Source organism: Lipotes vexillifer, unplaced genomic scaffold, assembly GCF_000442215.2.
Source record: "Lipotes vexillifer unplaced genomic scaffold, Lipotes_vexillifer_v1.1 scaffold77, whole genome shotgun sequence".
Classification (NCBI taxonomy): domain Eukaryota; kingdom Metazoa; phylum Chordata; class Mammalia; order Artiodactyla; family Lipotidae; genus Lipotes; species Lipotes vexillifer.
Window position 1 is genome coordinate 2,124,737 of NW_006792456.1, and position 16,229 is coordinate 2,140,965.

Below are 16,229 nucleotides of genomic sequence, written 5' to 3' on the forward strand. Positions count from 1 at the left end.
GGAGTGGAGGTGTGGATAGTGACCTGTGCTTGCAAACAGGCTTCTTGGTGGCTGCAGCAGCAGCCTTAGCGTCTCATGCCTATCTCTGGGGTCCGCGCTGATAGCCGCCGCTCACGCCCGTCTCTGGAGCTCGTTTAGGTGGTGTTCTGAATCCCTTCTCCTCGTGCACCACGAAACAATGGTCTCTTGCCTCTTCGGCAGCTCCAGACTTTTCCCCGGACTCCCTCCCGGCTAGCCGTGGCTCACTAGCCCCTTCAGGCTGTGTTCACGCCGCCAACCCCAGTCCTCTCCCTGGGATCCGACCGAAGCCCGAGCCTCAGCTGCCAGCCCCGCCCGCCCCGGCGAGTGAGCAGACAAGCCTCTTGGGCTGGTGAGTGCCGGTCGGCCCTGATCCTCTGTGCGGGAATCTCTCCGCTTTGCCCTCCGCACCCCTGTGGCTGCGCTCTCCTCTGTGGCTCCGACACTTCGCCGCCGCCACTCCGTCTCCGCCCGCGAAGGGTCTTCCTAGTGTGTGGAAGCTTTTCCTCCTTCACGGCTCCCTCCCAGTGGTGCCGGTCCCGTCCCTATTCTTTTGTCTCTGTTTTTTCTTTTTCCTTTTTCCCTACCCAGGTACGTGGGGGAGTTTCTTGCCTTTTGGGAGGTCTGAGGCCTTCTGCCAGCGTTCAGTAGGTGTTCTGTAGGAGCTGTTCCACGTGTAGATGTATTTCTGGTGTATCCGTGGGGAGGAAGGTGATCTCCGCGTCTTATTCCTCTGCCATCTTGAAGGTCCTCCCTTGAGTTTTTAATGTTTATTTTAAACTTCTTTTCTTTCCATTTTCTTCTTCTTCTTCTTTTTTTTTTCCTTGGTACGCGGGCCTCTCACTGCCGTGGCCTCTCCCGTTGCGGAGCACAGGCTCCGGACGCGCAGGCTCAGCGGCCATGGCTCACGGGCCCAGCCGCTCCGCGGCATGTGGGATCCTCCGGGCATGAACCCGTGTCCCCTGCATCGGCAGGAGGACTCTCAACCACTGCACCACCAGGGAAGCCCTTTCTTCTTATTCTTAATGTCTTAATTCCAACTTCCTCTTAATCAATCTCCCTATGTTATTTACTCACATACTTTTTTCTTCCCCTCTTCCTCGTCACTTGTATTTATTTACTTTTAAATGGTTATTAGAGTAGTGGTGGGTTCTTAACATGGCTGGGCCTGTAGCCGGCCCTCAGACACTCCCTCCTGGAATCCCTTCCCAGGAATGGCTGGGGAGATCCTCAGGTTACCTCTCGGGGCAGTAATTCTCTCCCTACAGATGGAATGCCTTACTTACTGGAAGAGATTCCTCACTACCTAGGGCTCAGAGCTTTTAAAAACCATAGTCCCCAAGGATAGTATAAACTAATTTAAAAAACAAACAACAGACTGGAAGAAAACATATGCAATGCTTTAAAAGACAATCAGCAAAGAGCTACAAAGCATAAGCAAAAGACAACCCTCCCACCCACAGTAGAAAAAGGATTTGAACAGCTGAACTGCAGAAGAAGCAATGTAAGTGGCCAATAAAGAGATGGAAAGAGGATTAATTTCAGCAATCATGGGGAAAACACAAAATAAATAACATGCACATTTTTTCTAATCCACTGTTTGCTTTTGCCTTGTTTTAATCTCATGGACACTTCTAATCGTGAAGATGCCTATCTCCCTCTTTGCACTGGCTTCCAGGTTGCTCAGAACAAATTTCATACAAGTATCTAGGACCTGACAACATGCATTTTATATATTAAGCTCATTTTTAAATTCCATTTAATTTTGTTTCACACACACACACACACACACACACACACACCCAAGGGTTCCACAAGATAATTTGTTAAAGACAAATGAGAAATGAATAATACGCTCTCCAATGATAACAAAGAATGGTTATAAACCTCCCTTAAAACCACATTATTTATCTGTAAGCAGGACTTGAAGTGAAGGCAAAAACCACACATAATCAGCTCAGAAGAGCTGCTGGTTGGTGTCAGGCTATGAGACATTATCGCTGACAATGCTGGTTCCAACAAAGATAATGGGAAAAATATTACCAAAGGGAAGACTTCTCTTTTTCCTGGGAGCTTATTTAAAAGTGCTGGCTCCACCAATCCACTTGGGAAGTCAGAAGGGGCCCTAGGTGAGCAAGAGACAAGGCAGGGACAGGTACTGTGCTGGGGCAGGTACTGTGCTGGGACAGGTACTGTGCAGGGGCAGGTACTGTGCAGGGGCAGGTACTGTGCTGGGGCAGGTACTGTGCAGGGGCAGGTACTGTGCTGGGGCAGGTACTGTGCCTGAGATCATGCACAGATCTCCCTCTGAGATCATGGGACTCGAGAAGCCCTGGACTGGAGAAATGCTTCCTCTGTGCCTGCCTGGCTTAGCATGCCCCAGATACAGGCGGCCCGGCCGGAGACAGACCTCATTAATGTCTTAGCTAACTGGATCCGCTTTTGCCACCCTGAGAATATACATGGAAGATTGCATATATCTGATTCAAGGAAGACCGTAAATTTAGTAGCAGCCTGTGTGCGTGCACATATTGGGGGAGGACAAGATAGAAATCTTGTCACATTAAATGTAAGCCTTAATTATAAGGTGAATCCCCATTTCAAAAATGTTAATAAAAAGAGTTTCTAAGACTATGGTGATCCAGGGTTCACCAGACAGACAAGGAAGTTTGGGTAGGTAGGGGATTAGGACAGAAATGGTGGAGGCTGCTGCCTCCTGTCTGAGGAGGGAGCCAGCCAGCACTGAGTCACTTTCCCAAAGTGCCCAAAGACCCTTCACTGACCAGTTCAGGACTCCAGAGGCCTTGGGGTCCAGGGATGCAGTGGCAGCTGATGAGCAGCTTCTCTAGGATCCCAAGGGCCCTGGTTTCTGCTGATGTGGCAGCAGTGCCTATGGTGGGCCGTGGAGTGAGGCAGATCTAGGTTGGAGCCCAGCCTGTGCCACAAACAAGCCTCCCAGGAGGACAGAAAGCCCGCTTCCCTTACCCTCCTGCCAGCGCCAGACGGTGATGGTGTGCTCGGGGTCCACGCCCACTGACACCAGCAGCTTCCCAGTTGCGCTGAAGTTGATGTAATTCACCCCCTTCGAGTGGAAGCACCGCAGCACGGAGAGGGTGTGTTTGGTCATGGCATCCCACACGTGGATGGAAGGTGTTGCTCCTGAATGTGGGAGGTATGACGAAGAGCTAAGTCCGGGGAATGGCGGAGCCGAGGCAACGCTGACGCTCACCTAAAAGCCGCTTTAGGACAGGTGTTTGGGGCGTTACAGTGATGGGGGCTAAGAGACCTATGCCCTGGCCTGGCCGGAGGTGAGAGACAACGGGAAACATCTGCTGTGCTTTCAGAGGCAGAGACCTAAGGGTGTTTATGTCCAACACACACACTCGAGGTGGAGTTTACACAAAGGAAACTGGTGAGGTCAATGATTTGTATCTGCAACTCAGCCAGGTACAATCAGCAAACGAGGTACATCGACATGGTTTTGCTGTGCAGATTCAAACTACTCACAGATGGAACAGCCTTACCTGGGGTCTCCGTAATATCACCTGCATTGGATGAGCAATGGCAATGAGGAAGCATCAAGGGAAAACAATAGCTAAAGTAAGTCATGTTTCTAAGAGTGAAGCACTTGACACCAGCATCAGAAAGTTCCAAATTAAATTTTAAAATGGGCATGGGTTCAATGAAAACAAGCAGGAAGATATGTTTGGAAAAATTGCCTTTGAAATGACAGAGTTAAAAGAAAGCAAGCACCACTCTTCACAAATGTGAATCAGTTCACATTCGTCATTGGCATTTTCCTAGGGTGAGAAGAGCCAGGCACACATATTGGAATCTACCCTTGCCAAGCGCAACCTCCAGGCTTCAGATGTGGGGCTCTTCACTTGACACCTGGGCTCTGAAAAATTATTCTCACAAGTCCCCAGGGATGGGGGCCACCCGTTTATTTGGATGATGAGGCTTTGGTCTGACTTAATGGTCCTTCACTTCAGGTCACCAATCACTGGTTGTGTCAACCCAGGCGACATAGATACATTCAGGGCTCAAAAAATCAAGAGTGACATCAACAAAGGGTGGATACCAATGACCTGCCCACTGCCTCCCCAATAACTGCTGCTAAGTCAACGTCTCTGCTCAGCTGGGAGAGCCTCGGCGGCTGCAGGACCCTCCTACCTATCTGGCTGGTGGCCACCACGTTTCTGTACTTGGGGTGCTGGTTCACCGTGAGGCAGAGGATGTCATCCGTGTGCTCCAGGTAGAAGCTCTGGCTCCCTAGGAGAGACAGGGCAGGGTGAGCAGGGGCCTGAAAGAGCTCTTGGCGCAACCCCAAAGCTTTGTGTGAGTCTTTGGAAAGGCCTTGTAGAAGCGAGAGCTTAAAGTGCCAAACTCTCACTTTCAGAATCATCCTTAGGGAGACGGGAGATCCTTTTTTACATTGACATTCTGTCCCAGGATCGGGAGGAGAGATGGTGTCTGTTATCTAATCTAAACACACAAGTTCCACCTCAATCCTTCTGCATCCTGGGTGGCGCCACAGCACAGCCCAAGTGCACAGGCTTCCAGAGTCCAGAACGGTTCCTCCTCCTGCAGCCCAGGACCCACGGCTTCTCAGTGTCTCTTCCTCTGGGCAGGGCAGGGAGGGGGCACCTGGAGATAGCGCTTTGCTGAGCAAAATGGCACTACGTACTAATTGGAAAGGGAAGACTAAACAGGAGAATACTCAGAAAATCCCTTTTAATCATCTTTAGCTATCAAAGTGCTAATCTCCTGGGTGCCTGGATAGCACAGGTGATAGCTTCACCCCCCTGAAGCCCTAAGTCAACATGTGTCACAGAAAGTGGAAGAAAGGACAGGAAAAGCTTTATCGTCTATTGCAGCAAACAGCTTGCTGACTGCCCAAGTGGTCACTGTAAACCCACCCAAATGCACAGGAACTGAGAGGCGAGTGATGGCATGGAATACAGCACATTGCTACTAACCTGGTAACATGTGGCTAGAAAATTGAGAAAAATGTATAGAAAATTCCAAGGCCCCCCTCGCCCCCAAAAGACAAATCATTATGTGCCCAGTGATTTTACTGTCTAAAAAAATCTATGCCATCTATGCAATGGCATAGGTGCAAAAATCTATGCAATCTATGTAGTTACAAAGAACTATGAAGGAGCATAAAAATTTAAGGGGAAGAAAAGGTTTGTTTTAAGATATAAATCAAATAAAGGCAACATGTTACCATATTTAAATCTTGTGGTAAAAATAAGCGTGTCTATTAAATTAGTTTCTGAATGATTCTTTTTGCTTGAGGTGTTTCTTTTTAAACTTTTTTTTAAATTTAAGAGTCATTCTATAGTTAAGGGACATTTTAGGTATTTTTGTTTATTGTTCTCATTCTCATTGTGAATGTGGTTAACTATTCAAAACAAACAAAACTTGAAAATCTGAGTTGCTAAAAATTTTGGTGACTGTTAAAAATCAATGAGAAAAGTTCCCCCATTTTTTATTCTTGGTTACCGTCTATAAGGGTTTCTCTACTCCCCACACCCTCCTTCTGGCTTCCCTCCATCCCTCTCAGCCTCCGTGGAGCTGATGGAAACACCGACACCTCCCTTCCAGGGCCTGAGATGAGATGTGGCTGGGTGAGGCATAAAGAGAAAGAGGATGTGACTCTGTGAACGTGGACCTGAGCATCTTCCAGGACTAAATGGCACCAGTCTGGAATGGAGTGGAATGGCTCTAAAGGGAAGAGAGAACTTAAGCTTTGGGGCATCTAACCAGTGGGAAAGTGCATAAAAGGGCTAAAATAAAAGCCTGTGTTCAGATGGCGGTTTCTCCCAACCCATTTACCTGTGGACAGGTTCTGAACGATGCCGGCCGCGGCCGCGTGGAAGATGATGTCAGCACCGTCATTCAGGTAATGCAGGTTATTGCGACAGTCAAACCCTCGGTAGCCAAACACGTGGTCGAGAGCCAGCTCCTGCATTCCCACACAAGGATGAAAGGGTCCTTAGAGGAAGCAACAGCACAGGAACAAACCCGCACTTCGGGGACATGCATGTCATGGGAACCATGAGGCTGGTGAGACAGCCAACCACTCACTCCTTGACCAGCTGGGGATACAGTGTAGCCCTTTCTTTACGTCCTTGACATAATAGGGGGACAGGCTAACATGTAGAATTACAGTGAGTTTTCGAAATAAAAAAGATTTGCTTCCTTGCTTCTCAGGCGAGGCAAAGCCTACCAAGGTGATACCCGGTAAAGGTTACCCAGAAGTTTTACGTCTGCGCTTTGGCAGGTGCTCTCGAAGGTGAGCTGAATGGTGTCTCAGAGCTCTGCTCTGATTCGCCCAGATGCAGCAGGGACCCGCAGAGCACAGCACTGAGGCAAATGCCATGCTCACTCTGTTGCTTGGCGCTTGCCCTACAAAGTTTCTACACCATCTGCATTCTTTTCTCCCCAACAACTAGATACTGTTCTAGGTTTACAGTCTTTCTCTTCTTCCTGTCTTGTCTTCCATGACAAAAGCAGTGACTGATTCAGATCAGATCTGTTCTTAATTCGACTGGACACACCTGTATGGTTGGCAGCTCTTCTGCACCGGGCACTTTGCTGGCTGGGGCTTTGCGGGGGAGGGATACAAGATTAAGGAGATGTGGGTCCCTTTTCTCTAGGTTCCCTTATTCTAGCCTTTTCTCTCTCCAAAGCTTGCGAATTGCAAACATCAGATTAATTCTAAAATACCACAATACCTCCTTACTCAAAAGCATTCACTGACTTTCACAACCTATGGGAAAGTCCAGACTCCTTAAGCTGGCACAATCAGGCCCTATTCTCACATCTCCTGTGACCCTTGGTCAAGCTGACATGTCCATTTAGCCCACGTATCAGGTTTCCTATTTTTATGACTCTCTCTTTTTTTTAAATTACCTCTCACCTGGAAAGCCCTTCTCCTTTCAACTGAGCGAGCGGCTACCCACCTCTAGTCTCTTCCCCACCCCATGTGTTTCCCAGAAACTGCGTGTGTAATATGTGATCCTCAGTCTAGGTGGACAACTGACTCAAGCTGGGCCAATCAGATAGTTTCCGCCAGGAATTTAGAATTGATGACACTGGTAGGAGATGGAAAACTTGGGCACTGGATAGCGCCACAGTCTACTAAAGAAGTTCAAGAAGTCTGCAGGAAAAGAGACGAATGCATCAGGCATGCACGAGGCCCTGCTGGGCAGAAAGAGCCACCATCTTGGCTTAGGGCAGCTTTTCAGCTCCTGGACCCTGTCTTTGCTGAAGTTCAGCTGTATTTCCTGACCTGTGCTGTGTTCTATGATAAAACCCCCGCAATACATTTCCCTTTTCCAATACAAATGTTTCAGATAGATTTTCCGGCCTCGGGAGTTCGGAGCGCAGCAGAGGAGAGAGATGAGTAGGGAACGACGGTAGTAGAGCCCGACAAGGGTGTGGAGGAGGGGGTGCGGGGAGGTTGGAGTACAGGAGGGTTAGGGCGGGGAGCATCAGGGAAGATTGCACAGAGAAGGGCTTGGAAGGGTGGGGCGTGGGGAGGGAAGAGGAGGAGGCTTCTCAGCATAAGGAGCCTGAAAGTCCCAGGCAGCCTCAGAGAACATTCATGGCTGTGGGGTTAGAGACATGAGTTGCAGTTGGAGAATCTCAGGTGATGAGCTAGGAAGGGGGCTCCTGGGTGAGGTTCTGAAACCATGAGCTTGGATTCCATCAGGAATGTGGGAACCTCCTGGGTCTTAATGCTGGGGTGAGGCATGAAGAGTTGTATTTTCAAGTGCTAACTCTGTGGGCAGCAAAGGCATGTGTCAAAGAGGAAAGGGAAAAGTCTGAGGGCAGAAAGAACAGTTAGGAGGCCTCTTTCAGAAAACAGCAGGTCCCCTGGAGCTGCCATCCTAACAACTGAGTACAAAGCCCTCTCCACTTACTGGCTCGGGGATCTTGGGCTGGGGCCTAACATATCACTTGACTTCTCTGAGCTATAGTGTTCTCATCTGTAAAATGGAACAATAATGGTACCTACCTTGTAGATGTGAGGCATGTGTGAAATACTTGGTGGGAAGTATATATACGGCAAGGTACTGGCACACGGCAAGGGCTCAAACAACATTAGAGACAGTGAATAAGCCTGCACTCTCTACGCACCCCACTCCCTGAGTGGTACTAGGTACAGAGAAAAGGGGCCAGGTCTGGGACATTTTTGAGTTAGTACCCATAGGACCTGGGAAGGGTCTGAAGGAACCCTTCAAGGCAGGGCTGAAGGAACGTGACCCAGGGGATGTGGGGATGTGACTCTGGTCACTGCTGGGGGACACAGTACTGTGTGGAGGGGAGAGAGGATAAGGGAGAGCCATCGGGTCCAGTTAGGGTCACTTGAAGGCATCTGTGGCAGGGGTCCCCAACCCCCAGACCACAGACCAGTGCCTGTTAGGAACCTGGCCACACAGCAGGAGGTGAGCAGCGGGTGAGCGAATGAAGCTTCACCTGTATTTACAGCCGCTCCCCACGGCTCGCATTATCACCTGAGCTCCGCCTGCTGTCACATCAGCGGCCGCATTAGATTCTCATAGGAGCGCGAACCCTACTGTGAACTGCGCATGCGAGGGATCTAGGTTGTGCGCTCCTTATGAGAATCTAATGCCTGATGATCTGAGGTGGGGCTGAGGCAGTGATGCTAGTGCTGGGGAGCGGCCGCAAATACAGATTATCATTAGCAGAGAGGTTTGACTGCACAGAGACCGTAATAAATCAATTGCTTGCAGACTCATACCAAAACCCTATCCGTGAGTGGCAAGTGAAAACAATCTCAGGGCTCCCACTGATTCTGCATTGTGGTGAGCTGTATAATTATTTCATTAAATATTACAATGTAATAATAATAGAAGCGCACAATAAATGCAATGCGCTTAAATCATCCCCAAACCATCTGCACCTCCCCCCATATCCGCAGAAAAACTGTCTTCCACGAAACCAGTCCATGGTGCCCAAAATGTTGGAGACCACTGTGTGCGACTTGCAGATGGTGATGTCCACCAGGCAGATCTTGGAACATCGATATCAGATTAAAAGCAAAATAGTCGAACCTCCTCACCTCAACTAGTTTCTTTTTTTTGGTGATACTGTTCTTCTGGAGTTTCTCAGGCTGGGGAGCTGCTCTGCTAACGGGTGGTCTAGAACAGAGAGTGGCCAAAAGAAACACAGTGTTGAACAAAGGGCAGCAAGGTTGCTTGTCCAGCGAGGTCAGCTAAGAACAGTGCCAGGCTCTCTCCCCTCCCCCACTTGGAGGACCCCACGCCTGGGTTTGATCTGTCCTGCCCCCTCCCTCCCCCCCCTCCCCACAAGGGATTTGGTGCAGGGCCAGAGCGTCGCAGTCTGTGAAGTGAGATGCAGCCAAGGACTCAGGTCCCCCCACCCCCACCCCCCACCCCAGGAAAAGCTGCTTCTGACATTTTGGGTCCTGGATTCACAGGCACCGGGCTGGGCTTCCCCACACGTAAGGCATCACAGTCAGGGTCAGTCCCTCTCTCCCGGGAGCCAGGAAGAATGCGTGAGCCAGAGGGGCTGGTCTTAAAACTAAAGAGGAGCCTAAGTCTGGGAAGGAAGAGGCCGCACTTCCTGAACCCACCGGCCATTCTTCAGACAGGGATGCACCAACACTGTTCAGAATTAGGTGGCCGGAGATCATGGCGTGTTGTGAATTAGGACGTATAAGCCATGCCTGGGAACGGGCCCTGCAGGCCAAGTGCCCAGGTCATTCTTGCCACACAAAAGGGCATGTAGGAAGCAAAGGCATGAAAGACAGAACAAACTCCTCCACTGCCCTGTCCCTCAGGGACATGGTCTGCATTCAACTGCTACCACCATGCCCAAGGTTACTTCTCCCTGCTTGGTCTTGGAGATCTGGGCCTCCAATTTTAATTAAGAGATTTCTTTAATGGGTAAGCCCTCAAGGACTTGTATATGAGGAGGGCGATCTTTTGGTAACAGGGACTTCCCTCAAATCAGACTTCTCTCAGAGTTTAGGGGCCCAGGGATGGACAGGTGGGACCTGCATCTGCTCCCACCGCTTGCTCAAATCCATTAGCTACGGCTCTTGGGCTATGCAAAGAGAAAGGATTACCTGGATCCCCTTGCGAGCAGCACACAAAGCCAAGTGAGAAACTTAGTACAGGTCAGAGCCACACTAGCAAGCACCTCATTCATGCACAAGCATCGTCCAAGTGAACAGACATTCCCGTGTGGCACACACCATGCTTCCCGAGCATGCCAGCAAAGAGCTAAAACAGAAATGAAAGAGTGCACCGCTCTGCAAATTCAGAAAGCTCATACCCTGGCGTCTCTGGGCAAACTCTGCACTAAAGCGCCTACAGGATAGGGAGAAAAAAGGAAGCCTTGTCACTGCTTCCGCACCCTCTACGGACTTTGCCAGTGCGCCTGGGGCCACTGCTTATTTTAGAGTGTGCTGGGGAGAAACTTGTTGTCAGAAGAACAATCACATCCTCCTGGATGTCGTTGGGAGTTAGGCACAATGGCTGCTTTGTTTCTGACTCAAGTTCAACTAATAATTTAGCCTAATCATTCGCAGTGTTTCTTGGGAGGGCAGCTTGCCTGCTGGAAGGGCTTGCGTTTTTGTGCTGGGGAGAAACAAGGTAGCTTTATTTTCTCAGAAACTCTTCAGTCAAAACATGTTATGTAATCATAAGTGATAATTGGACCAAATGGCATCACAATCACCACCGGAGAATGGGGAGAGAGTGCGTCTCTGCAAAACGACACCCCCGGCTGATATCATCGCCGCCAAATTGAGCAAAAGCGGGAGGCCGGGGGCAGGCCAGTTTTCACAATTAGACTGCCTTCGCATTAATTATCGCTTCCCGGGACATCTGCTCTTTCTTCTGTTTTAGTGGAACTTTTAAATGAAATCCGTGGGTTTCTTCTACCACCTAAGAGTCTTTGAATGTATGACAAAAGCAAGCCAAGGTCTGAGATGGGAGCAAGGGGACGCTGGGACTAGAGCATGGTTCATAAGGCAGAATTTGAGATTACACGCAGGGCTCGTTTTCAGGGCATACACAGGTTGTATAATATGTCACATATTATACAGTGTATACAGAGTATGCATACAAGCACAACCACTGTGTATTTATATATACAGGAGATTGTGTATATATATACACGTAGAGGCAATCCGATGTTTTTCACCTTGATTTTCAGTTAAAAACTGAAAAGTAAAGCAATCTCAGAATGTTTCTTTCTTATTTCACAAGCATGTTTACATCTGTATTGCTTCAAACTGAAGATGAGGGGGCAAAAGGCAGAAACCTGCATTGTGGCAAATTCAGCAGAGTGTAAGTATAGACCCTTCACGGTTGTGAATTCTGCATGAACGCTTAGTTCTAGATGCTCATCGAACACCTGGGCTTTTGCAGAGTGCTGTGCATACTTACTTGACAATTCCCTGCCTCCAAAGGAAAGCAAGTTAAAACACAATACAAGCATTAAAGGCTTCTTTCCAGGCATCTATAAACAGGGTTCATAACATCAGATGTGGTAGGGACTGCCAACAATTTCAAACACAGCCAAACACTGGAGGTTTAGCATTTTTCAGTGGATCTAAATCCTTCCAGATTCAGATTCCTTTGGAAACGTGACTCTGAAAAGCTTTGCTGAGGTGGGGAAGAGTAGTGTGTGTGAGAACATTCACTCACTTTTCAGCCCAATAAACTCTTTATAGCTGGTTGTTCCCAGCTGGCACACAGGATGGGAGAGGGAGGAGGCCGTGAGGGCAACTGGGAATCAGCAGGGAGGTGCAGAGAGGTTAAGGGCTGGAAAGGCGAGCCGTGGGGGGAGGGGGGAGGAGCAGAGACACGAAGGGGCCTCATGGAGGCAAGTGGGGCTCTGAAGAGACTTGGGGATACAAAGGAGAAAGAGTTCCCATTGGGAAAGAAATTTAAGGAGGGAACCTGGCAAGAGAGAAGCGAACTGGATAATCAGGAGAGAGGAGGAAGCTTGCAGGGGCGGGAGCGCAGCTATTCGAGTAAGAGAGGGTGGAGGAGAGAGAGGCCTGCGAGCTCCGGTGTGTGATGTGGTGTTAAGTCATGAGGCAGCCCTATCCCCCCCCACTGCTGGGGGCGCAAGCTGCTGGAGACCCACCCCACTCCCCTGAGTGCAGTTACCACCCCAGGCCCCGTGTTCCCTGTGGGCATGGAAGGACCGTGACGGGTCAATCCCGGCTGCAACCCCACTGCCCAGCAGCTCAGCTGCTGAAGAGAAAGCTTAGACACACTAGAAGACGTGTGAGTGTTACCCTGACACAGGCTCTCACCCCACAAAGGGCCCCAAGGGTGGCCAGCGCCCAGGTATTCACCTGCCCGCCTGTCGCCCCTCCCTGGGGTGCTGGGCTGGCAAAGCAAGGGGTGGAGCAGAGTACACGATGACCTGAGATGCACAGAAGAGGGTTCAATGCCAGGGCTCTTGGGGCAGCTTCTGAAATGACTGAGGAGGTCAAGGAAGTCAGTCACAACGCAAGACGAGCGCAACGTGAGAGCCAACTAGGGAGGAAGGCTCAGAAAGCCTGTGAGAAACAAAGTCATTCCAAGCAGCTTCTATAAAGAGAGGTGCGGGTGTGGAGGAACTCAGCTACATTTAGCCAAGAAATGCAAGTGTGGAATTGTTTTTAGTGTAGTTAGTCAGACCATGTTCAAAGTGTCCTTGGAGGAAACGTAGCTTTCTTCAGATTCCAAAATGTGCTATTAAAATGCTCTAAGAGTTTTCAAAATGTCTTGGGAAACCCAGCTATCCTTGATCCTGGTTCCAGGTGGGAACCAGTGGGTGATGTGAGCACTGTTTTAGAACTGTCCTCCAACAAGATCTATCACCCCCATGGGTGGGCTGCAGGGACTCAGTGAAACTCCCGACATTCATGCCAAATTGTTTTGTACATGTACATTTTTTCTGGGGAAAGGAGGCATGTTTTAATGATATTTTCAAAGATGTCTGGAGGGAGAGAGAGACAGACAGACAGACAGAGAAGGGGATTGGGATCAACTAAGAACCACTGCTCCAGGAAGAGCCCAGGTTTAAGAAAAGTCTCCAAAGCCATGGGAGCTCTCTATTATCAAAACAAAAGGAACCACATATTCTGTTCAATGTATTCCCATGTTTTCTAGAACCATCTGTAGAGCTGCTCAGCGAGGAAGTGGAGTTGAAAGAAGGGTGTCAGGCAGGGGAACTATGCGCTACCCTAAGAGAACCCTTCTATCCTGAAAATGCTCTTGACTGAAGCCTATAACACAGCCCTTTTTAACAAGATAGAGGTATAGTCCCAGACTTGGCCATTTTAGGTGAACATCAAATTATTTGGGTGAAAAATTGAGGGCATAAAGGACGGCGTAGAGAAAGCACAAGTAAAGGTGAAGACTACTGAAGAGGCCAGTGCAATGATCCAAGAGAGGGATGATGTATATCTGGACTAAAGCAGTGGTTGCGGAGAAGGAAACAAGTGAATATTTAAGGAAATACTGGTGAAGAATACCGCAAAGACTTTATAATTGATCAGCTCTAGGGGATGAAGGAGGAAGAGCAATTCAAGTGTAACACCAGTTTTCTGCTTGGGCCCCTAGGTGGGTGGTGGCACCGCTGACTGAGACAGGAGAAGAATTTTGAGGGAAGACGATGAGTTCCATTTTGGCATGTCAAACTCTGGACATCTGTGGGTTGGCTATACCAGCTGGAGGTTAAACTGAGAGGTGGAACTCAGACATATGACTTTGGGAATCATCAGCCAGTAGGTGGAATACATGAATCAAGGAGAGAGTGTAAGGTGAAAAAAAGAGAATGGCCAAAAGTGAAATCCTAAGGACCAACAGCATGTGAGGGGCTGGAAGAGGAAGCAGAGATGGGGCACTGGGAAGGAATGGTTGGAGAGGTTGGAGGAGGGCCAGAAGAGATTGTTTCCAAAAGGTAAGTGACAGAAGAATATCTAAAACCGCACTGTCCAATATGATAGCACTGGCCACATGCAGCTCTTGAGCGCTTGAACTGTGTGTGGCTTGTCCACATTAAGATGTGTTATAACTGCAAAACACACACCAGGTTTCGAAGACCTAGTAAAAATAATTCAAAAAAGAATATAAAATACGAATTATTTTTATATCGATTACACATCAAAATGACATCTTTATATTTTGGGTTAAATAAAATACATTATTAAAATTAGTTTCACCGCCTCTTTTAATTTTTGCAATGTGGCTACTAGAAAAATCATATACATGGCTTGCATTATATTTCTGTTGAACAATGCTACTCTAGAAGAAACAAGTTTGTCCTTTAAACAAGACAAAGAGGAGAATGGATTGGCTTTGGGAATTAGAGAGTCACCATGACAGATGGAATGGCTGGAGAGTGAAGGAGAGACTTGGTAAGGTCTTGGTGAGAAGGAGAAAAGGGAGGGAACGTGAGGGTGGGAATATGTGTATAAGTGTAAAAGCTCAGCCAAAGGTCTTGTTTTCCTCCTGAAGAGAGTTAGGTGGGGATGGGAAAGACTGGAATGTGTTTCTTGGCTGAGGACATGGATCCAGTTTTGGGCAAGTGGCAGAGGAGACATAGGAAAGAGCAGAGATGATGAGGGAGCTCGGATGGATGGGAGGCTGGGGTCCAAGCACCAGCTTGAAGGAGGGACCAGCCTTGAAGAGGAGGAAGGTCTCACTTCCTCAGAGAGGAGAAGGAAGGAGGTGGATAGTTTTTGTGGGGTGGCGAACAGAAAGGACTCTGGTAAGAGCAATCGGTACCAATGTGATTTTCTAGTCAGAAGAGTGGAGGCATGGGGTTGTAGGAGAGATATAGGAATGGAGAGTGGAGAGGACTGGAAGAGTGGCATTTAAGGAGGCAGGAAGTGAGGCCAGGAGGGAGCTGATGAAGAAAATGGAGGTGTCTAGACACTGGATGTCTTGATGAGCATGAAGATCAGGTGTTCTGGGAACGAGAAATCTAGAGGAGAGAAGGGTAAGTCATGGAGACAGGAGCTACGAGTGATGACTTAAGCCACAGCACAGCAGGAGCTGGGGTCGGCCAGTTGACCACTAGCCAGAGACAGGAGGTTGATTAACGACAGGAAGTGGGAGGGGGAGAAGATGGCAGAGCATGATGTGAACGTCAAAGGAGTGAAGTTCCTTTGAAGTGAGCACGCCGATATGCTTCACACACACCTGCAGGAGAGCCCGAGTGACGTCGTTTCAAGGGGCACAAATCGTGCACCCTAACAACTGCTTCTGCAAATACCTTCTCAGTTATCACATCAGGACCACACAATGGTAAAAAGCAGGGGGGTAAACAACCCTAGTATCACCCATTCCCTCCAAATGGAGGTCTGAGAGATGTTCAGAGACTTGATTAAAATAATAGGACCCAACTCTGCCAGTGTTTTCTGAGAGAGAGAGAGAAACTCCCTCTTGGTAGAAAAGCGCTTACCCATTTGTGTGATATGTTCTTTAGCTCCATGTGCGAGTGGGTTTGAGTCAACTGATTCCACTGTAGGAGTATAATTTCCTAGGTGTGTTAATCTATTAAAAAGGCATTTTTGAGCACTTCATAGCACCTCTGCATTTTTATGCCCTGGAACATTCTTTGTGATAAAAAAAAAATGAGCAAATTGTTTTCTAATGAATGGCAGGCTAAGTTCCTAAAATTATTAGTTACATAGAAGTCATTACTTTGCTTCAAACAACACAGAAAATCAAGGGGTGTGAAAAGGGAAAATCATTTATGAAGGTAGCATTAAACTCCCTTAAATCACTAACCATTCAGCTTTCAGAAGAGTTACATGGCAAACAACAGGCCTTTGAAATGATTAATTTCAGCATATCGGGGTTTAATAGATATTGTGACTTCAGTTCCTTCCACCTTGTCAGAGAACAAGAAACTTGCCACCTTCTACCTGCTCAGGGCATCTCTGAGTGTAGAACTCTCACAGAATTAAGGGATTCAGTGAAGAATAATAATTTAGCCTGGAGAGAAATGCTCCGGAATAGCAGAGCATTGCCCTGTTTGCCCTCCACGTGCTCAATCACCCTCCCAGAGTGAGATCTGAGCTTAGCTCTCATGCAACATATATGCAACTGCAGGGCTCTGTACCAAATCTTAGGCTCTTTATGGTCCCTCCACCGTGGGACGGAGTGGTTTTTTTTTTTTTTTTTTTTTTTTTTTGG

General features: G+C 48.4%; 1 protein-coding gene across 1 annotated transcript in view; it reads right to left on the bottom strand.

The window, feature by feature from the left end:
* Nucleotides 1-16,229, bottom strand: part of EML6 (EMAP like 6) — a 325,099-nt gene that overhangs the window by 24,621 nt on the left and 284,249 nt on the right. The window contains exons 28-31 of the mRNA XM_007465682.1: nt 9,116-9,194; nt 5,860-5,989; nt 4,192-4,290; nt 3,004-3,177 (exon numbers count right to left, since the gene is read on the bottom strand). Of these exons, the coding sequence (XP_007465744.1) occupies nt 3,004-3,177; nt 4,192-4,290; nt 5,860-5,989; nt 9,116-9,194 (482 nt within the window). The remainder of the gene's footprint in view (nt 1-3,003; nt 3,178-4,191; nt 4,291-5,859; nt 5,990-9,115; nt 9,195-16,229) is intronic.